This window comes from Crocuta crocuta, unplaced genomic scaffold, assembly GCF_008692635.1.
Source record: "Crocuta crocuta isolate KB4526 unplaced genomic scaffold, BGI_CrCroc_1.0 scaffold230, whole genome shotgun sequence".
Lineage (NCBI taxonomy): Eukaryota > Metazoa > Chordata > Mammalia > Carnivora > Hyaenidae > Crocuta > Crocuta crocuta.
Window position 1 is genome coordinate 659,169 of NW_027527393.1, and position 23,833 is coordinate 683,001.

Genomic DNA, 23,833 nt, shown 5'->3' on the forward strand with positions numbered 1-23,833 from the left:
CATCTCTGTACCAGTATCTCTGACCTGTAGTTAATAAGGTTACTTGGTGTTAAGTTTGGTGACCCCAGTATGAAGTATAAGGGGAGGTTCCTAGGACAGTCTTTAAGTGTTAGTGTGCTTCTCCATAAAATGCCCAGAATCTCTAAAAAAATGGCCACAGAGTCCGGATAGACAGAGGAATGATTCATTTTCATGATAATTGAAAGGCAGAATATCTGCATGGAAACAGAAATTTGGGCATTACAATGATTTCCCTGTGTGACCTGTGCTTGCCTTTAGCGTATCCTCCATAAAATAAAAGTGATCAAGTCACACATTAGGTTAGTAGAGAAAATGGATCATTAATAACAAAGAATCTTTAACTTTGAGAGAAAGGTACAGCACAATGTGTCTCATAACATCACTTCCAAATCTTGTCAACAGCATTGCACACATTTCTCCTTTATTGAGCTGAAATTCTCATTGGCGCTGAACGGCATTCCTGCTAATGCATGTGTGAATCACATGAACCAAATGTTGCATGGCAGAATGTGGCACCCTGATGGAGATCAATGTAACAATACAAATTTCTCCTGAATAAATGTTCTGCTGTGATAGGTAGGATTTAGACCTGTCTGCTTATTAAAAGGAATTTCCTATACATAAGATAAAAGAATTCTAAGAACCTTCTAAAAGTATTAAATAAGAGTAAGAAGTCAAATGTAGGGCTGCCTGGGTGGCTCAGCTGGTTAAGCGTCAGACTCTTGGTTTTGGCTCCAGTCATGTCACAGTTGATGGGGTCAAGCCCTACGCAGGGGTCTGTGCTGACAGCGCAGAGCATGCTTGAGATTCTTTTTCTCCCTCTCTCTGCCCCTCTCCTGCTCACACACTCTCTCTCTCTCTCAAAAATAAACAAATATTTTAAAAAAAGAAGTGAAATGTGCTGTGAGCAAGTAAGACAGTAGAGAATTGATAAAGGTTCTCTTGAAAGTATAAATATGCAGAGTACACTTATTTTCACATGCTGTATAGGCTCCACACATAAACCATCTTCTCTCTGAAGCCCACTTCATGCTCCTCACTCCCATTCCCCAGCGCCTAGTCTGTTGTGGGCGCTCAATAAATATTAAACAATCAAAGCACAGACTGTTGTCAAAAAGTTTGGAATTCACAGGAATCAATAGAATTGTTATCATTTAACATTTATTGAGGGTCAACAGCATGACTTAGTCCACATGTGCAAATAGGTTATTTCATAATCACATAGTAAGCAAATACTTAAATACAACTTGTATTAACTAAACTTTCAATTTTACTCCATTGATCTTAAATATAAAATTGATCTTTTAAAAATAATGTTAACATATCATAAAATATAAACATTAATGATTTAAATAAATAATTTTCTGTCAGAAAATCATTACTCTTGTTGTTAACATTCACTTCAAAATACGGGATAAATCTATAACAAGTACACATCACATATTCTAGGTAGACCAGTGCACATACAAAGAATAGAATAATCTGAAAAGGTGAGAAGAGATATGACAAAAACACAAAGTATATAATAGCATTGGGGTTTCACCTGCTGTTATGACAACTTAAAACACTAATACAATTATGTAGGACACCATTGTTTACAAAATAGAATCAAAGGCAAAGAAAGGCAGAAACTCTTCAGGAGAACATAAATTAGCTTGTTTGTGAGTTTAGAAACATTTCTTAATTTAAGGCAAGATGGAATTTTTTATCATAGGAATTGAACTGCATTGGATACATTTATGAACCACATGCCCCAGTTTTATCCTGAATAAAATGATTACTAATTGTGTTCAGATTTATTCTTGTGCTTAAAAGGCACTTAAATTCTATTTAATCTTTTTCTGTGCATATTTTTCTGTCATGTTTCTATTTAGTGATTTTGAAGTGATTTTTAATTGTTAAGAGGATGGAAAGTTATACTTAATATTTCTGTAGTGAAACTTTCAGTTTAATTTTAGGATACTGAAATATCTATAAGTATTCAAGTTTATAGTGTGTTTCTCCTTAGCATTTGAATTTCAAAGTCTTAGAACTGGAAATCCTTCTAGACTAGCCTTCCCCTAAAGAAGGAATAGCCTCTATATTCTGATATAAGGAAACACTGCTTAAAAACTTTGTTTAATAGAAAAATTTTCCATTTGGAAGCAGTAAGAGATCATCTAATTCAATTCCACAGTAGTCAAACTAAGAAAAGCAATGAAGGCAATGTTTCATATTTAGACTCAATTTTGGCTTAATTGGGCAACTGTTTAAATATGTCCTTCATTCTAAGTTTTTAAAGAAATTTACAATAGTTGCAATTACTACAATTTAATTTTTCAATATGTTTATCCATATGATAACTGTTCACCACATGCAATTTTTTTTATGTAAGAACACCATCGGCAAAGATCATAACAATATGATGTCCTTAATGAATAATGCATATTTAATTTTTTTCTTCTAGTTTCACTTTACAACTGAAGAATTTAATCACTTATGTCCTGGTTTCTGAAATATGGCAAACTTCACAATTGCAAATCATATTTTGATGAAATAAAATATTCTTTTAATTGCACAGTATTTAGAGGCCGTGTTCCTTGAAATCTGGATCACCTAATAGTCTTTTCTTCAACAATCCCTCTGTTTTCATTCAACCCACAGGTATCACTGAATATATACTGTATGCCAGCACTGCTACAGGCTTCTAGAACATACTCTTAAAGAAGACCTTAAGTGAAATCATGCATACATGTGAATGAAAGAAAAGGAAAGATGATTTGCAAGTGATTTAATTTATTACTATTTCCTTTACCTTTTCACTATTGGATTTAAGTCACCTGAAGAAAGACAAGTAAAAATAGAGAGATGCTGCAGCTCCAATCTAGAGTCCAGATCTTTAAAGTTAATTGTCTTTTTTTTTAAGTGAGTTGTGTTGATTGATGTTCTTCCCTGCCCCAGGAAGTGGCAAGCCACTGGATTCTTCCTTGCAGTGACTGTTTTGCTTATATGTCTAGTAGCAAACAAATATTATTAAGGATTTTCTTCTGAAAGAAAACAAGTTTGAAAAAGAGAAATGTAAATGGAATTTAGGAAGCAGGTCATTTTTGAAAGTGAATACCAAGGAGGAAAATGTATACTAACTGTAGGAAATTAACAAATCTGTAAGAAAATCAACGAATGAATAAATTAAGCTTAATGAAACATGATGTACTCTCTCTAGATGTAATACAGAGTATCTAAAGATGTATCCTCATATGGTGGCACAAAGCACTTGGGAAATGTCCTAAGGTTTTATCTTTGGCATTCCTTAGGTTTCTCTATAAGGGTAGCAACATTTATTGTGTTAAACATTTGTATCTCTTGATGCATTTATAGAACTGCTTTCTAAACAAGGAGAAATAGTTAACGGTGGTGGTGGTGGTGATGGTGGTGGTGGTGGTGTATGTGTGTGTACACCTGCGCAAAAGTGTGCACCTTTAAAGTAGAGAAACTATTCATAAATTGTTTCTTAATACTCAAAATTCCAGTTTAGCCAATTTAAGGTCTTCACAAAGAGAATAACTAAAAAATGCATGATTCATCATGAGTTAGAGATAAAATAGAGTTACAGTTTTGGACTTTTGCAGAAGTTAGATTAACTAAATTTCTACTTCGTATGTGATATGAGGTCTAGTTTACTAAATTATTTTAAAATACAATTCATTCCACCTTTCACTCTATGAACTTCTCATAATATAAAGTTTTGCTTAATCAATGTTTCCTAAGTACAGTTATAATTCAGACTAAGTACAGAGGTTGAATATACACAATTTTATACTTATCGCCAAGTGTATTTTAAATCTAGTAAAAATTTTGAAAATTATATTTTCCCCTAATACAAGTTCACGAGTACAAACTTAAATGAATAAAAACAACTTCAAAAACTATTTAATCATACTTCAATGCATTATAAATTAGTCTTAGATTACTTATACTTCTAAAGATAACTAAAAACTGCGTAAGTAAGAGAAGTACACAATAGATTTAAAGCCTCATCTTATGAATAAATTTTAGAATACTCATGAAATATGTAGAATATCATTGACTTAATTTCACATAAACTTCTGATTTTTTAAATCACAAAATGTATTTTTCATACCAATTATTAGTCATAGACATATCATCTCAAAAATATGAAATTTATCCAAATACTCTATTTTTATGGTATTTATAGTTGAAATATATGAGGCTTTTGCTTTACAATATTTAAATTGAAATGATATACTGAGTCAATATAAAAAGAGCCATTGAAAGAACCTCATTTTTTTACAAGCTAAGAGCTTAAGATTTTATATGATAAAAGGCATTTTTCATAAAATAATGAATTATGAAATTATCTGAAGAAGTAAGTTCACATCTCTAAGAACCGTTTATAGTCTCCTACCTACTTTGGGAAACACTATAGAATTAATGAAACTGACACCAACATGCAGGTAAGACAAAATAAACAATCTGTGTTTAAGTCACTTATTTTTTAGGTACAAGTATTAGTGTTGGGCATTTTGCATTCTAGTCTATCTTCTCTTAATATGTTTTGGCTATAAAACCAAAGCTACAAATGCCAAAGATGAACAATGAACACCTTTATGCTAGAAGAAAAAAAATTATGAAACTGAGTAAAATCGATGTGGTTTGATAGTTTATCTCACCTGTAGTAAAGTTGATTTGATAAGGAAATATGCTCATGTAAGGACTATGCAATTATCTAGGAATTTATCATTTTTCATACCCTTTCCCATGTTTTCTCATTTGAGCTCCACATCTTGTTCAATAGGCAGGTCAAATATAAGTCATTCCTTTTTTTCTACCCCCCTAGAAGAAATTTAGGATCAGGGCCTTCCTTGCCTAAATGAACAAATTAAAACTGAATGTAGTGCCATTCCTCTATTTTATATGTCAGAGACAGAAATATCCACATCAAATGAAGTTGATAGAAACATTCTGTTGAATTTTTAAATTTCCGGAAGTCCCTAGAAGCCAAAATTAATTTGAAAAGTTTCTCAGTGTAATGGTAATCCAATTTTATTTTGAAAAGCCCAAGGAAATAAATGTTTGACCCTTCATTTAACTTAATTGAATCCTTAATTTTAATGTACTTCTCTAAAATGTGAGAAATTGAAGAATTTTCTTGATATATTTATATCAAAAATATAAAATTTTGATAATAGGAATTTAATTACTCCAAAATTTCAGAGGAAAAATTATTTTGACTTCATCCCTGACAAAATTATTGCTAGCTCTGTTTTATTACAATGACTAATAAATATTATAATAGATGAAAAGCCAAAGAGTGGGGGAACCATAATTAAAATTATTAGCACGCTAAGCTCTAACAGAAAGCCCAACATCACTTTAAATGTTTTCACTCTACTTTACTCTTGCATTTTTCGCAGGCAAATTCTGGAGTGATATATGTACTATATAGCTGCATAAATAAAATGCATTACTTATAACATTATGATTTTTAATATTAAAATTTTAGACTTCTTGGGAGAATCAGTTGCTGAAGTCACAATATAAAGTCAAATAATTTACTTTTGGTGCTTTTCCCCCTTTAAGTGCTACATACTATTTTTTGAGCATTAGATGTTGTTTTTGCATCAATAGAATTGTGCCATCTTTATTCTTTAAACTATGATCGGTCAGGTAGTAAAAGCACAAATCAGAAAAATTTGTCTACCAGTTACCCCAGATCACTGACTTATTTCCAATCATCTTCAGCATTTTACCTGATTTAATTAAGAAGTCTGTGGAGTTTTCTTGCTCTGAATTTATACTCAAAGTTAGTTATACAAAAGAACAAAAATCCAGATTGCTGCCTCACATCCTTCCTGGAACAGAAAAGCGTGCAAGGACAGTGATAGCGAGCAATAGATAGAACAGTTATTGTCTTCCTCCTGTCTGAATCCAGTGCTTTCCTCCTCATGTTGTTGTCTCTCTAAAGAAGATAATGTCAACCTCCTTCATTTTTTTTTACCTTGCTCCACTGTCTTGGTTGTTTTCTCTTCCTTCTTTCCAGGTACAGCTGCAAGGCAGAGATAAGGTTTAAATAAAAGTTCCAGATGGAAATGCTGCTTCTGCTCAGAGAAGCATTTTGTAACTCATTCGTTGCCAACTCTTTCTTCTAAACAAGCTATTTTAAAGCTTTTTCAGCTTCTCATTTCTCTGTAAACCAACTGAAACCTATTTTAAACTGAATGTTAAAAAATTAGAGAAAAAAAATAACTTCTTACCTTCTGACTAGTTTTTCCATACCCTTTTCTACTTTCTCCTTTTATACTCTACTTTGATAAACAAGCTCTACAAGGAATTTTACTTGACAGGACTATGATTAATCAATTTACAATCCAGGTTATTGCTGGAGTCATTCAGTGTCTTGAAAATGTCAACTAGATGCTGCTTTAAATTCAAGCTTAACTTAGCTTAATCAACTGAAAGGACAGTGTAGTCATGCTTGAGATTCATTTAAATATTAAATAAAGTCATCTCGCAGTGGAGTACTCACTATTTACCTATTTATACGTGAAAACAGTAGATATTATTCATTCAAAATCAGTATACCCCACTGAAATCATTGATTCAAGTAAGGATCTTCAGACGATACCAGCAGCCGTTTGATGAAGAGGAGTGGAGGGGAAGGACTGAATATTGCCATCATACTCAAGTATCACTTCACAGAGCTACAAGGGGGGGAAATTCAACTTTGTAATGAAGCAATGTGGTTGTCACCAACAAAACCACTGAGGAAACTTAGAACCATTCATAATGGGACATCCAGACATTCTGACTTCTTAATAATATGTAGTGCGATGAGTATAAATAATAATACTCTCTGAAGTGTTCTTGCCAAAGCATCCAACTATTTAGCTGGAATCCAGTTAAGCCAAAGATTTAGTTTTCAGTTTAATCAAATACAGTATATAAAAATATATCAGATAATATTCTGAGGAAATAATCAAAGCAATCAAAAATGTCTATGGTGTAACTGGACATGTTCTTTTCAAAAACTATGTTAGGTTTTAGCATCATAGGTTATTCTAGCTCTATATAATAAGTGAATGTTTTTTCTTTTTCGATTCCTGGAAGATTCAGTGTAAGATTAGTGTTAATTTTTCCTTAAATGCTTGAAAGAATTCACCAGTGAAGCTATCTGGCTAGAAATTTCTTTGGGAAAGAATTATAATTATGAATTCAAAATATGAATCTATTTATTGGAAAATGTTCCTATTTTTAATTTTCTGTAGGATCTGTAATGATGCCTGCTTTTAATTTTCTGGTATTGATGTTTGGTGCTTTCTCTTTTTTTCTAAATAAGTTTTCATAAGAGTCTATCAGTTCTATTAGGTTTTATGGAAAATCTAACTTTTACTGTTTTGCTTTCCCTATTTGTACAACTTAATTTACTACTTCATTAGCTTTTATTATTAAATTTTTTATTTTTCTTCCTTCAGCTATTTTTGGGTTTAATTTTCTGTATTAAAAATTATTGGCTCTCTGGATATTTGATTTTCAGATTTTCTACTTTTCTAATGAATATTTTTAGAAAATTTCTATAAATAAGTGTAAGTTTTACTCTAACACTGTTTAGCTGCATCCCATGTTTCACTGTAATGCTTCCATCATACATTAGATCAACATATTTCCAAATTTTACTGTAATTATTTTTTTGATACATGGGATATTTAGAAATGTATTGCTTACATTTATTATAGTATCTAGCATTGTTTCTAGCATAACAAGTAATTAATATATCTTTGCTTAGTGGTTAAATGTACTAATTGACAAATGATATGTCTTAATAAGAAATGTTCTGGGTTGGGAAGGAAAATGGGTAAGGTTTAGTATTAGTGGTTTTTCAGGAATAGGAATGATTTTAGGTATAGCCAATAAGATGTGAAGAAAGACAGAGAAGCATAAAAGCCTTAGGTATGCATAGAGGGAAGTGAACAAGTTTAGCTGAAGCAGAGGGTTCCCCAAAGTAGATGTGGAATAATGAAAAAATAGAAGATAGGGCCAATTACAGAAGGCCTTAAATTCCAAACTAGAGTCAGAATTTACTATGCATACTTTACATTAAAGAGCTAGTAAAATGTGTAGTACATTAGTGGAAATGAAACACTGATAATTTGTAATTATAATAAAGCCCATGGGTATATAGTCTTATTCATAATTATTTTGTTCAGAAGACTCATTATAAAAATTTTATAGCAAATATGTAGTTTTCAGCTTCTTTTATTTTAATCCTCTGAAAAGCAAATGTCTTTAAGTAAACAGTTTGTGATTTACACAAAAAGACCAAGTTGTCTTCCAATGATGGGTTCTACATTCATATTAAATAAAGGAGGATAGTCCCATTTAGAGCACTGTTTTTTTTTTTTTTTTTTTTACTTAGAAAAGGTCACTGAAAATATTGATTATCAGTACAGAAAATAACACATTTTGCATAAAATGATGATCCTTTCATTTCTACTTCTGATGTAAAATTCAACAAGCCTAATCCTATAGAGAGTGAACTTTAGAAATAAATAGCTCATCTAAGTAAGTGGATTTTCTAACTTCCTGGAATCAAAAGAAGACCTCAATCAATTTCCCTTTCTATGCTACAGGGCACCTGAAATCTCCTTTGGTGCTGAGAGAAATTCTCTTTGCTCTACATTTGGAAGGGTTTACTTTAGGGGGAGAAAGTAGATTTATATTACACGTCTTCAGAGGGCCCAACTAATAGAAAGGAAACAAAGCAACTAACACTTTTAGAAAGTAATGCCTGGATTAGGGATAGTCCTGAGCTAAACTAGTCCTGAGATGCAGAAGTTAGTTTTCTGTAGCTCCAGGCTTTTACTTCATTATTCTTCCCTTAATTTTGTTCAGGGACCTACTTTTCCAGTGCAACTTAATTTCTCCTTTCTTGACCTTAATCACCCATAAAGCCCTGATGTGTTCCCATTAACAGTAAGGGCTTCTACATGGGCAATGAAGTTTACTTGGAGATGGGGTATGTTAGAATCCTGGTAAAAGTGAGGAGTGGTAGGAAAGTATTTATAGTTTGAAAGATTTCCACATGACATTTATACATTACATCAGGGATATAGACCTACAGTCTTAACATGATAAACTATTATTTTCAAGGAAATAAGAATGCAATATTATCTGCCCAAGGATTGATTAGATTTTAAAGGTACTGCTTAGAGATGTCACTGACTGAAACAATGGAATAAGTGATTAATTGTGGAATAAAAAGTCTTACATCTTGGATATAAGGCTCCTTGGGTATATGTTATGGTAGAGAGATACGAGAGGGAAGCTTCTTATCAATTATCAGATGATACTAACTGATCAATATATTCACAAAACCATCCTTTCCTTCTACCATTTTTCTTGAATTTTATATCATATTCCTGAATTTGGAACTATGAGCAATATGGTATTTGTTGTAGCACTCAAAGCAGGGCATGCCTGAATAGAAGTTGAGAAGGGATAGAGGGGTGAGGTCTCAGGGGACTTGGGTCATATTAACAAGGCTGGACTTTATTTCATGGACAACTTGGAAAAATAGAGTTTTAAATTGAATGGCTTATTCAGTTTTGTGACTTTAATAACTTACTATGACTATGGGGAAATTCTGGTCAGATGAATATTAGTGAAATAAAAATAAAGAGCCTGAGGGCAGTAGTGAGTTCATTACTGTGGTTCAAGCAAAAGATAGTGAAGGCTTAAAGTAAGATGGAAGTCACAGTTTTGAATAGGAGGAAATATATTCAAGAAATATTTAGGAGATAAAATCAGCAGCACTTGGAGATTCTTTAAATAATCAGTTGAAGTAAAGAAAGATAAAAAAAATCATACCCCAGTTTTCCAGTGAAGTGAAGGGGGATTGTATTTTCACCAATAGTAGTGAAAAGCAAGTTGGGAAGGGGAAATGAGGAATTTAGTTTAAAACAGGTTATATTTGAAGGTGGTTACCGGACATTTGAACACACAAGTTTGAAATTTTAAGGAAAAATCCTTTTCACAGAGAAGTCCTGAAGTGGCAACATACAACAGGGAATCTTCAAGATATAAGGCAGAATTTCAACCTTGAAAGTGGACATATCTCACAAAGAGACAGTATAAAATGAAAAATTCAGGTGATTAATAACGGAATCTGGCTACACCAATAATTAATTGAAGGGTCAGCAAAGAAAATAAAAACACAAGTCAGAAATAAAAGTCAGAGGATATGGTAGGAACCAGGAGACAAAAAAAAAAAGAAAAAAAAAAAAAAGAAACTTAGAGAAGAGACAAAATGCTAAATAAAACTGAGAAATCTATTATGTGACTACTGAATCCTCTTTTGGTTTATCAATGATAAAATCATCAGCATTATCCATAACATGAGTGGCACAGTAGAGGCAGAAGCCTTATCCTTGTGAGAGCTGAGAAGGGGTGCTAGCCTTCCAGTATCCAGAAGACTGGATAAAATGTGGAGGAGACAAAATGGCAGAGAGAGAAATAGTAATCAAGAAAAAGGAGTTTTGAAATTGAGAATACTATTTCCAAAATGAGGAACAAAATCAATAATGGGAAAGATGATGATACCACAATAATGCATGGGTGATGGATTAAGGAGGACAAAACTGGAGACGCTTTCTCTTTTTATTCTAAGCCATTTTCTTCAGCATAATTGCCTGTGTGTTTTACTACCTCTTCCCTCAATTTGTCCTTCTTTAGCTTTCAAGTGTGCCATTCCCCTGAAAATCCACTTATTTTATTCTATTTTATTATTTTTATTTAAAAGAAAGAGCATGCATGAGTGGGTGAGAGGAGAGAGAGAGAGACAGAGAGAGGGAGAGACAGAGAATCTTAGGCAGGCTCCATTCTCAGGATGGAGTCCAACCCAGGGCTTGATTTCACAGCCCCGGATCATGAGATCTGAGCTGAATTCAGGAGTCAGATGCTCAAATGACAACCACCCAGGTCCCCCCCAAATTCTATTATTTAAAGTATCATTATTAATTATCTGCTTGGCAATGACTTGGCAACCTCCACCTTGTCACTAAAATGGTTTATTTTCCTGCGGTGACTATGATATTATACATAATTACATCTATTTTTCTTTAACCTCATCTTTCTAGTCACATTTTTCTGTTTTTGTATTTGTTTTCTTTGACTTTCCTTGCACTCCTTCCTTCAAATGTAAATGTACCTTCACACTCCACGACAGTCCTGGTTCTTCCTCCAGTCCATCTCTTCGTGACAAGCTCCTGGACTCTTACTGTTTCCACCATTTACCTCATGTAGAGGACATCCACCTCTACAGCTGCAATCTTGTCATTGTCTGAAGTTCTAGTTTTACATTCAGAACCACCTATGGGAAGTCATTTGCATGTGCTACCAACTTTAATAGTCTATCTTGCCTTTCCTCCCCAAACTACTTCTCACTTCCTTCTTAATTTGTATAAGAATATCAACAATATTCTGCACCCAGTCTGAAAACTTATTGTCATTAAATCATTTCCTTTTTTCCCTCCCAAAGCTGGTAGGTTGTCAAATTCTATTAATATCCTTCCTTTGCAATCTCATAATTAATACCAGGTCCGAATACATATCACCTACATTATTGGGTCCTACCTACCCTGCTTCCTCCTAAAGCAAATGTCTGAATGTTATTCCTAAACTTAAATTTTTCATTAACTCCATGTTGCTCATGGAATAGAGTCAATTTTAAAATCAATCCCCTTTACAGCATAATTATCCCAGGCTGTATGAATTTTTGCCATGTTTGTGAGACTCTTGCCATTCCTCATATGCCATTACACTTTGGCTTGCTCTGTTACCTGTACCCAATGTATACTTCTAACTAATGATTACACAACAAAATTCTATCTGTTATTTAAGACCTAATTCTAAAGTCACCATATGTAGTAAATCTTTGCTTTTCCCCAGGTACAAATAATTTTTTAAACTCCTATGGAAATCTATCCGTATTCATTTCTTTACCCTGTTGGCTTTCAACCGGGAGCTATAATTGCATAGAAAGCTCTTAGGTGATAGCAAAAATTGAAGTCTAAACAACTTAAATTGCTACTTTTCAGTATTTTAAATTGCTCAATAATAAGATTAACATCTACATTTCCCCTCAATTTTGTATATAGCATGTGAACCATAAATATGTGTCAAATGAAAATAAAATGACTTGAATGTTGAAAAACAAATTTAAATTAATAAGATGATATATTGATGACTAAATATATATATCCCAAAGAAAATATGACTAAAAGTAGGCTTAATATCAAAGAATTTATACTAGATCTATAAATTGGCTCATTGCAATTAATTTAAAATATTGAACTTTTTTAACTGAAAATTTACAATTGCAAAATTTAATTTCCATCTAACATTACATACATAGTTCCTAGTTCAAATCTCAATGTAGAAGAACAATTTTCAATGTTTTGAAAACAAAAATATCCCTGCATAATTTTCTTATTCTACTTATTTTTGAAAAGACTAGAAATTGAATATCTTGTAAAATATGCTAAGTGTTATGGAAATTAAGGGCTAAGTCCATGATGAGGCAGTATCTATTGTTATGTGGGGCTGATTGTCAGTGAGGGTGTAGGGGCCAGAAAAACTACTTGACAAATGAATGAAGTATCTTTTGACTTTTTCTTGTAACTTGTTAAATTGGTAACATGCTACCTGAATTTCCATTTATTTATGACAGTTTTGGGAGGGTCGCTTGTTTCTGTTCTGTGCTTGTAGGCAAACCCAATATGCAGAATCATATTTAAGTTAAGAATTAAGGTATGAGACCTAAGATTAACTAGAAGCAAAGTAATTGGTGCCAATAGTTATTTTCATAAAAAGATTAATCCTCTTTTTTTCATTTCACTTTAAGTCTAGCCACCAGCTCTACTTAACCCCAACTGAAATGTTTGACCCTACTATAAACTCAGGGACCATTCTTGGTTGAAGATCCCAGTGAGTTCACTAAGTGATATTTCAGTCCCAATTCAGTATCTTTGCTCACTACAATTTGATTTATGTGTGCTTGTATTTCTATCCTAAATATCCAGGCTCCAAGTGATTGAAAGTCTGTGCAGGGCTTAGCCCCCAAGTAGTTGATTCTTTACTTCTTTTTTAAAATATTTTATTATTTTTAAAAACATTTTAATTTCTTTTGGAGAGACAGAGCATGAGAGGAGGAAGGGTAGAGAGAGTGGGAGACACAGATTCTGAAGAAGACTCAGCACAGAGCCTGATGTGGAGCTCAAACCCATCAACTCTGAAATCATGAACTGAGCTGAAGTCGGACACTTCTGACTGAGCCACCCATGTGCCCCAAGTCTTTCCTTCTTAACTCTCTCTCTGACGGCCTTTCATAATGAGAAATTTCCAAAGGCTCAATATGTGAAATCTAATTCCAAATGAAACCCAAACACTACTACATGGACACCCCACTGGCCTCACTCTTGGCTACCAATTTTGAACCACAACTTTGCCTCACTTTTGTTCTTGCTTTTAGCACATATTCATATCCTGGCTTCATATTCACTTAGTGGGCCCATGTACACTTGTATCCTTCCCTAGATTAATCACTTTTTTCTGAATCAGTAGACCTTTAGCCTTTTCATGATACCATGGCATTATACTTTCTGAAACAACCAAGTTTTACCTACATTCCACTTAATGCCAATAAGGAACACTGATTTGAAAATAAGACACCACAAAAGAATGAGATACCTTAATGTGGACTTTGATGATTTATGACACTATCACTTAGGGCACGTTGATACTGAGCTAAAGATACTACAATCACTTACCAAAAATGACTTACATTATTAGAAAAAGATATAATTAGGAAACACATTTTATTCCTATGCATGGTAGATTTAGAATAATAAATAGAACTGTATTTAAGAGAGGACATCCATTAATTTCAGCAATTCTAGCTTCTAATTATTACCTTACAAAAATTTCTATTTTTTTCTTTAAGTATTCTTTATCTGATTTTTGTCTAACCTTAGACATTTGTATGTATACTAAGTTATACATTAATTACTAATGAAATATAGTAATTTATATTATAATTTTTAAACTAATATACATTTTTATACTGTATTAATTTATATCCATGTATTCATTTATGTTCATATATACATACATAAATTGCTTGGTATTGAGAATTTGGATATGTGTTATACATATTCTCTTTATAAAGCATGGGCAATAGAGAATTTTTTAGGAGAAAAATATTATGTTGTTTTAGTGAAATATGTATGAAATGGTATGTGTGTAGGTTTGTGTGTGTGTGTGTGTGTGAGTGTATGTTAAGTATAAAGTTGTTTAATTGTCTCTTGAGATACTTCTGAAAACAATGGATATATTAGCTGATTTAATTTCTGTCTATTTGTAAAAGAGAATCACAAATTTTATAATTGTTCCAACCTATTTTGCATAGGGAATATGTAACACTTTTCATCAGGATGATTACTTTTAATGTATATTAATGTTTTTAAAAGTATTATTTAAATGTCTCCTAAAAGGCATTGATATTCATATGTGTAGGCCTCTGATTAGATATGACAAGAGAAATAACGTTGAAAACTTAAAATCCTAACTTCCCAATATTTTTTAAAGATAAATATTCCCAAGTGAGAATTTCAAGGAGCACATTTTCTAATTTAATATTATGAAAGCACAAAGGGAACATTGTTCATGTTACCCCTACTTGTCCAATTTGCATTTGTTCAAGCCCTGTTTTCCTAAGGCAGTATATTGAATTTGAATGCTCTCCAGATGATTGGGATCCTGTTGAGCTTGAATAGCAGCATTTCTTCAATTTTTCAAAAACTAACTTGCAAACGGACTATAATTACTCATTCCAGTTAATGACATTAAAGAAGTGAAACCATTGGTATTAAACACTGAAGACAAAGCCTTGTTAACACGGATACCATAAATCTTGTGCAAATGGGTTTGTTTCTGTATCAATGAAATAGTAAAATCAATAAATAGATCTCTCCTATAAGCACTGAACAATACATTAAGTTAGGAACCTTAGCAGAAATAAGCTATAACCATGACCTCTTTTTCTTCAAGCTGCATTTACCTTTTTTAGTTGAGGCAGCACCAGCCTCTTCTTTGGCTCGTTCAGTTTCTGCAAATTCAGATATTAAAGAATGAGAAATGGATATCAGGAATGCCAGGTCGATATCTTATGGTATTATAAGTGAAACAAGACTAAAAGTGCCCAAAAGAGAAAATATATGTGGCGCCTGAGAGCAAAGCAAGCAGCAGAGAAGAGCCACTCTATAAAGTACTTACATATTTTTAAAGTAATGAACTCTCTTATCTCTCCCATATACTGCTTTGCGGTATTAAATTTTAATGCCTATGTAAGTAGTGGCCATAAAGCAAGGTGGCTTATTTCACAAAATAGGCTGGAATACTAATTAGTTTATATTCAAATCTACAATGATGTATGAGTTGTTTGGAAGAGAACTTCTTTGCTTAGCCTTTAATTATGGGGATGGCAAGCAGTATTTGACCTCAATCAATTAGCTTTATATTATAAAAGACTAGCTGTATTATTATAGAAAATTCCATTTGAATATTGCTTGGAGAGAGAAAATTTTTTAATGCCAAAGTGGCCTCTTGTAGTTTCTCTGAATATCTTCTGTGGAATATAAGAGAACTGCCTTGAAGTCATAATTCGAAATGCTGGTCCTAGCACAAAATTTTGGACCTCAAACCAAAGCTAATTGAAAGAGTTTTCTCTAGTCCATAGGAAAATAACAAAAATAACAATGAACTGGTGAATATTTACAAATCTTTATTTACTCATTTTATTAACTGCTTATTTTTTGATGCTGTTCTCCTTGGCCATCTGTATTTTCATGTTTAATTTTATTCTCATTAGTATATGAATGTATCTCCCTCACTCATATACACTCAGTGGCTGAGCTCTAGGAATAACCACACAACAGGACTCTTCATGCCCCCTTACCCTCCCTCCTTATGCCATAGACCTTGGGCTATGAGAAAGATCAGATGTCAGAAGAGGCCTCCACACCAAGTTCAGGCTTTAATTCTGCTGTATTATTTGGTAGATACCACAAGTTTTACAATTTGAGCCTAGGCAAGAAGTCATGTAACTATTCTCTTCCAGGTTGTCTTAACACCCTGAGCTCCTGGGGTACGCAGACCCCTGGCTGTTATATACCTTCCAGACCACACCAGTGGTTCTCAAATTTCAGCATGCATCAGACCCACCCCATGGGCTGTTAAAACACACACACTGAGCCCAGATGGTTTGATTCAATGAGTCTAGGGCATGTCCTGAGAATTTACATTTCTACACTTGATCTTAGACAAAAGGCAGAGAAACGATAGAGATTTTACATTTCTAATCATTTTCCAGGTGATGCCTATGCCTTTGGTCCAGACCATAGTTTGGAAACTGATTACCAAATTTCCCCTAAGAGAATATCAAGACAAATTCTTCTGTGATCCTCATCATGTTTACCTCAGTTACCACCATGTGTCTAGGCTTCCAGCAGAAAAGAGAGTTCACATTTTCCCTAAAAAACAGACCCTTACCAAAGTCCTTCCAACTCTCCACTACAGTACATGCACTGGTATCTTCAGCCTCTATTCAGAACATAAGCTTTGCTTTTTCTTTTAACCGCCCCCTAGCTCCCTAAAGACTCTGCAACCCTGCAAGCAGCCTTCTAAAATGGGGAATGTCTGCTTTCCCAATCCCTACATACCAAAGTGTCTTGAAGTGAGGTATATTCTCTTTACTTATTATTTCTCAATGGTTATTATCTCCTTGCTCCCTATAAATTCTATTTCCTTTGAAGGGTACACTATCAGGACATGCCTGGCTTTATCCTTCCTTTTATAGTCATTAATTGACCATATACTTTTGTACCATCTCTCGTTGAGTATTTTTGCACATAGTTGTCATCCTTTCCTGTACTACTGTGATATTTCATTAAGAACCACTCTCAATCATGGTTGAGCATTAGAATAAGTTGGGGGGGGGACTATTATAAGTCTATGAGAACCAGATGTAGTAGGTCTAGAGTGAACTACAGAGTTTTGAAATCTTTGACATTCTGGGTTAATGAGTCTGAAAAGACACCTGGGTATTCATATATTTGTAAGTTTCCCAAGATATTCTAATATTTAACCAGGATTGGGAGTCTCACACACACAGTTCATATGCTGGCTTTATCTCTCATTTCCTCGACCTCTTCATTTCTAAAAACTAGATCTACTTCTCTGATCACTGCCATCTACCAAAATATTCTTGGACTTTTCCTTTACTGCCAAAACTTTCATCCTCCAAATCCTATTCTCTGGCACCATTCTTAATTGTATAGCTCATTTACTAAAGAATCTTTTCCAAATAGGGTCAACTGGTTGGCTCAGTCAGTTAAGCATCTGACTTCAGCACAGAACATGATTTGACAGTCCATGAACCAACAGTTCAGAGACTGGGGACTGCTTCAGATTCTGTGTCTCCTTCTCTCTGCCCTTCCCCTGTTATCTCTCTCTCTTTCTCTCTCTCTCTTCCTCAAAAATAAACATTAAAAATTTTAAAAAGAACATTTTCCAAATAGTATCTGACTCTATCAATACTTTCATTCTTTTGATCTTACCCCTTTCTCACTGCTCCTGTTCATGTCCTCACTTTTAGGCTAACCAATCAATATTTAAATGAGCCATGATTAAATTATTCACTTAGTGATCTGCATTTATAGTTATCAGTTGTAGTAGTTTCCCAGGTTGCTTTTAAACTGTTGGGTTATTAAAAACATCAGAAATGTATTCTTTCACAGTTCTTGAGGCAAGAAGTCTAAAATTCAGGTGTTGTCAGAGCTGTATTCTGAAGCTATCTCAGAACTCTCATGGAAAGAATCCTTCCTTGCCTCTCCCTAGCTTCTGGTGGTTGTTGGCAGTCCTTGGAATTTACTGGTTTATAGCTGCCTTACCCCAATTTCTCCTTTTCTATTCATATGATTCTCTTCCCTCTGTTTGAATTTGTGTGTCTCCAAATCTCCCTCTCCTTCTAAAGGCACCAGTCACTGGAATCAGGGTTCACTCTAATCCAATAAGTATGACCTCATTCTAATTCTAATCGCATTCATAGGTACCGACTTAGGACTTTTGTATATCCTTTTGGGGAGACAATTCAGGCCATGACACCCCCAAAACATAAAACTACTTTATGCCTGCCACCTGAGCAGCCATCCAAACCAGAGGAAGGTCTTCCTCCTGCCACAGGTCTCACTTGAGTTGTCTCATTTCAGTAGTTAAGAGGAGTGCTCAGTACTGACCAGCAATACTAGCACAGACCCAGGGAAATTGATTTCTCATTGTAGACAGCTGCCTCATGCATTCTCTCCCCTCCTCAAATTTCCAATATCCTGCAGTGTAGAGGCGAGCTGCTGTTGAGAAATTCATGGAGAAAATAAAAGCAGACTACACTACCTCCTGTTTTCACCACCTCACCAGCACATAACTGCACCATTTGTTTTCCTTTCAATCCCAAAGGATGATGGGTCTCTGCCCCTATTGAATACCAGTCCATCTTGCCTCCCATCTTCTTTTGCCAAGCCAAGGCCTTTTTTCTTGCAAATATTTCTTCTATCTGCTACCTCATCAGTTTTCCACTTCAGTGATACTTTCACATCAGCTCAGAAACATAATATGTCACTCTTTGTAACTGCAGACAACCACATCCTTCACTGCTATATATCTCCCACCCAGGCCTCCTCTCTCTGTGGTCCATCACAGCCTCCAGGGAGCTGCGACAGTGACTGTCACCAATTCTATCTTCTCACTCTTTTATTTTTAACCTAATTATGAAAAATATTATATAAATTAAAAGCACAAATTTTAATCAATGGTAATAAAAATGTACACCTTTGTAAAACCCTGCAAGCTTAAGAAACAAAATATCACCAAGGCCTTTGAAACCTCTTACTCTTTCCACTACCTCACACTTTTCCCTTCATCTCAGAATTATTATTGACCTAAATTTTATACTAATCATTTTCTTATTTATTATTACAGTTGTTTATTACATGTACTTATCTCTAAACAAAGATAAGACCACTTTGTATAGATTAAACTATATTGTTTAGTGAGATAACTATATAAATATTGATTTATATTGTTTAATTCTTGTGATTTGTTTCTTTCAAAACATCATGTTGAGTTGCAGTGTTAAAATAGTCAAATAAAGAGACTTTTAGAGGGGCGCCTGAGTGGCTCAGTTGGTTAAGCATTAGACTTCGGGTTAGGTCATGATCTTGTGGTTCCTGGGTTAAGCATCCAACTTGGGCTCAGGTCACGATCTCGTAGTTAGTGGGTTCGAGCCCCATATTGGGCTCTGTGTTGACAGGTCAGAGCCTGAAGCCTGTTTCGGATTCTGTGTCTCCCTCTCTCTCTGCCCCTCCCCCACCCATGCTCTGTTTCTCTCTGTCTCAATAATAAATAAAAACATTTAACATTTTTTTTAAAAAAAGAGGTTTTTAGACTGGGGTAGCTCTAGTGATTTTGGTGGTATATAGAAACAAACCAAAGCCAGACTCATCTAGATTTTTCTGGAATCTGAGAAACTAAAACTCAAGAGCAAGTATCCTGACATCCAAATAACTAAATTTTCCCAAACAAGACAAACACTTAAGTTATAGCCAGTTAAACCACTTCTTTGCTTTGTTTCTGTGTCTTCCTAAACCTCTGCTCTAGCCCCTACCTATGGAGTACCCCTAACTAGTTTTCAATTTTGGCCCTGCTTCAAAATCGTTGTTTAACTTTTTGTAGAAGCCATGTAGACATGAGTAGCTGTGGTCGATTAATTTTAACTGTTGTACAGTATTCCACTATATATACATTCTAATAATTAAATATCCATCCTCCTGTCAATGGACATTAGGTCATGTCTGATTTTGTGCTGTTATAAATGATCCTACTATGAACATTTCTACACATGTCTCCTGTGCACATGTTCAAGAATTTTTGTAGAAGTGAAATTACTAGGTCAAAGCATTTTCTCATGTTTAATCTTCCAGATAAATGCACAACACTTCCCCCAAGTTTTACATTCATACCAACAGTGTATGGAGAGTTTCCATTGCTTCATATGATTACCATTACCAGAATAATAATTTTCCTCTTCTTTGGTCAACCTGGCATGTGTCCAAGATTATCTCATTGTGATTCTAATTAAAATTCCATTATACTACTTCCATTATACTAAGAGATGAAACATCTTTTGATACATTTATAAATCATTTGTGGGCATTTTTTGATGCTTACTTAGATCTTTTTGCCCATTTTTTTCTGTCCACTGTTCTATAAAGTTCTTTGTCTTGTTTTTCATTTTTAGAGTTATTTATTTTTTGCTATTCCTATCTTGTTACTTGTATGTGCTACACTTATCTTTTGTAGCTTGTCTTTTATTAGTATTGTATTAGAATTATTTTGAATTTATTCCATCAGCATTGTCTGTAATTTGAGTTGTCATCTTATAATTTTTTACCCAAATTGAGCGAGTGAAAAGAAGTGCTGGTAATAGTTCTTCTGTAATGATATGATTATGAATATGATGACCGTCTTCACTGATTGAAATATATGGTCATACATGTCATGCAGTCTGTGTTCTAGACACACCTCATTGATATCAGACCTATTGTTCAGGCCTATAGATATTTTCCCCCAGTACCTTCAATTACAAAGTATGTAACTGAATCCCAAAAGCCATGCCACTTTTCTAACTTGTCAATTGTCCCCAAGTACTCTTCTAATTAATAGTATATAGCCAATGAATTCAAAGGGACTCCCCCCTACCCTTTATATAAAAGTAATCTCTACACCTAGTGTGGAGCTTAAACTCACAACCCAAAGTCAAAAGTTGCATGCTCCAGTGACTGAGTAAGCCAGGTGCCCCAAAGGGACTTTATTCTTAAATTCTGTATACTAGTTTCTCCTGAAGAAACCTGACATGTATTAGTAGATCAAGTGATAGTCACCTGACTCACACATTTAGGTTTTGAAATGTAGTTAAGGTGATAAACATAGTTAGGCTTGGTGGCTGAAGTGTACACAAGTCTAATACAGTGCTAAAATCAAAGGAAGAAAAATGCCTGATTATTGATATTTCACATAAATTTAAACACACAATTAAAAATGACTGGATTTGGGAGACTTTTCTGGTCAAAATTCAAACTGACCAGAGGCTAGGAGAACATGCACATGGAATACATGATCAGAACCCTGTGGTCCTTGATATGAAGAGGGAAGTAATATATAGATGTGTTTCCAAGGTCTTGAGGCACCTTGGACACTGAAGTGTTCTGGGGGGGGGGAGGGGGAGGTGAAGAAAGGATATGATGTGGTCAAATATAGTTTCTAAGCATTATATACTGCATTCTCTCATAAAGTTTCACCGAAGAGAACAATAAAGATCTGAAATGACCTAGGACTTAAAAATCTATTTGTTTGGATTTCTTCCTTTTGGAAATGGCTAATCATACTGTCAACTCCTAAGTTGCTATCCAGAGTGTGGGAAAGCAGCTATAGTGGACTGCAGAGAAGGGAATTGGGTGCATTGAGGCATTTTTGTATGTCCTATGATAAAAGAATCTGTGTTAACTTGCAGAAATTGTAAATCTAGGTTTGGTATGCCTGCTAAGTCCAAGACAGTCTTCCTCTACCCACATAACCCATGATACATAACTTTATAAGAGTGGTTTTAAGTGCCCTTCCATAGTACTACATTCTGGAGTTTGAAATATTTCATTTCCTTCAAGGTCATGGTACCACGACAACCTCCACCCTGAACTGAGAGAGCTCCTCTAAGTTTGTCTGAATCCTTCAGTATTTTTCCTACAGTGGTTTTGGCCTCCTCTGGACATAAAAGAAACAGTTCCACACCACAAATTCAACTGACATTCTAGTTATTTCCTGAAATGAAGTGTTAATGACAAGCTACCTTTTATTTTTCCATGGACTTGCTCAAACCCTGTCAATGTCACTTACTCTTTTTAACTCAACACCAAGCAATTGTGCCACATAAATACTTAATTTATGTTAGTTAAACTATACTTCTCATTCTCATTTGCTCTCATAACTTAGGATACCATAAATCATATCCCAAATGTTTAGGTTATATACCCAAAACTATGTGCACCATACTATATGAGTGATTTAAGGAATTTTCAAGAGTATTTTTGATGAAAAGCAATTGTTACCTTAGGCTATAACTTTACTAATGGCCTGCTGTGTATAGTAGATATGTAAAAATTCTTCTGTTGTGTGGTTTCAAGACCAAATAGTAATTCTTAGTTGAAGAAATGGATGGTCACATTGTTAATAGATAATTTAAGAAATTTATGAATTATCTGTAATTTTTGTATTGAGGGATAATAACCGTGTCAAGCCTAAATCTCTCAACTGTATGGAGAGTTGAATATTAATTCTTTTGAAACTTTTATATTGAGTCTAAGATGATTTAGCAACTTAATTTGCTAATTTCCTGCAAAAGATGCTGATCTCTTCAAAACTTGATTGGATAGTGTGCCTCATACATAGAAGAACTTACAGTGTTGCTTTATTGCAAATCAACATTTTTATCTATACGTCACATTTTTATGGGAAGAAAATGTTCATTTTTAGCATAATCTTCAGTCTAAAATTCTCTACCAGTGCTGCAAAATTACCAGTTTTGTTTTATATATTTTCTTGATTATGCATTTCTACAGACTAAGTATTAGCATACTGATGATTCTGTAATATAGAATTCTAATCAACTTTACATTCAACTAAAAATTTTCATGAAAATATAAATGGAATTTTAGGTTCATGTTATACCTCTCAATCAAAGTCTATAATGTCTATGTAAACACTTCCAACTGTAATTTTTTAAAAGACATGCCCATCAAGTTAATGTAATGCATTATATTTTCTAATTTTTCTCTGATATATCCACCAATGAAATACTCTAGCTCAAAATCCTGGCACTAAATAAAACATGCATTTGTTTTATGTATTAGTACCATACCTATGCAGCTCCAAACAAAATGAAAAATATAATCATACTAATATCATACAAAGAACTTAAGTTTGACTATAAGTCCTATATATCAATCTTAGAGAAGCTAAAAGGATATTTTTTCTAAAATCAAATATATGTCCTTATGCCTAAAATAACTTTCATTAATGACAATATGTTAGGTACTTCACATAACTGAGAAAAATCATCAAAGAAACCAGGATTTGTCCCTAAGTATGGTGTGAAAGCTACTATTAATACAAATGCCACAGTATATTATAATTACCTGTTAATATTCATAATCTGAAGATATAGACCATAAAAGGAAATTATGATATTATAAGAGTGATAGTTAAAGTTGTTGGGGGCTTCACTTCATTCAAGACACTATGACTTTCACTGGTAGAAAAATTATGTTGCCTACTGGTTTGATCAAGTGATTAATCATTAGAAAAATTAAATCTGATGTGTTTAAGAAAATGAAGAAATCACTTATGCTGCAAAATAAGAAACACAAATACAAACTACTCAAAAAAGAGTTATGATCTGGAGAAATTAACATTTACAAATGAAAATACATTTTAAGAAGAATAAATTCACAGAAAAGGAAGTTTGAATAATTATGTATATTGTTTCAGCACAAATATTAAAAGCAAGAAACATTTGGTAAGCCAGCTTCAAAAATTAGCATTAGCATTGTCTATAAGCAGAAAACTTAAATTAGTAAGCTACTGAAATATGCTC

At 33.8% G+C, this 23,833-nt stretch overlaps 1 protein-coding gene across 1 annotated transcript in view; it reads right to left on the reverse strand.

Moving 5' to 3' along the window:
* The window catches only part of TRDN (triadin), a 338,537-nt gene that overhangs the window by 109,190 nt on the left and 205,514 nt on the right, over window positions 1-23,833 (reverse strand). Inside the window, exons 20-21 of the mRNA XM_077752724.1 lie at window positions 15,134-15,181; window positions 6,020-6,067 (exon numbers count right to left, since the gene is read on the reverse strand). Of these exons, the coding sequence (XP_077608850.1) occupies window positions 6,020-6,067; window positions 15,134-15,181 (96 nt within the window). The remainder of the gene's footprint in view (window positions 1-6,019; window positions 6,068-15,133; window positions 15,182-23,833) is intronic.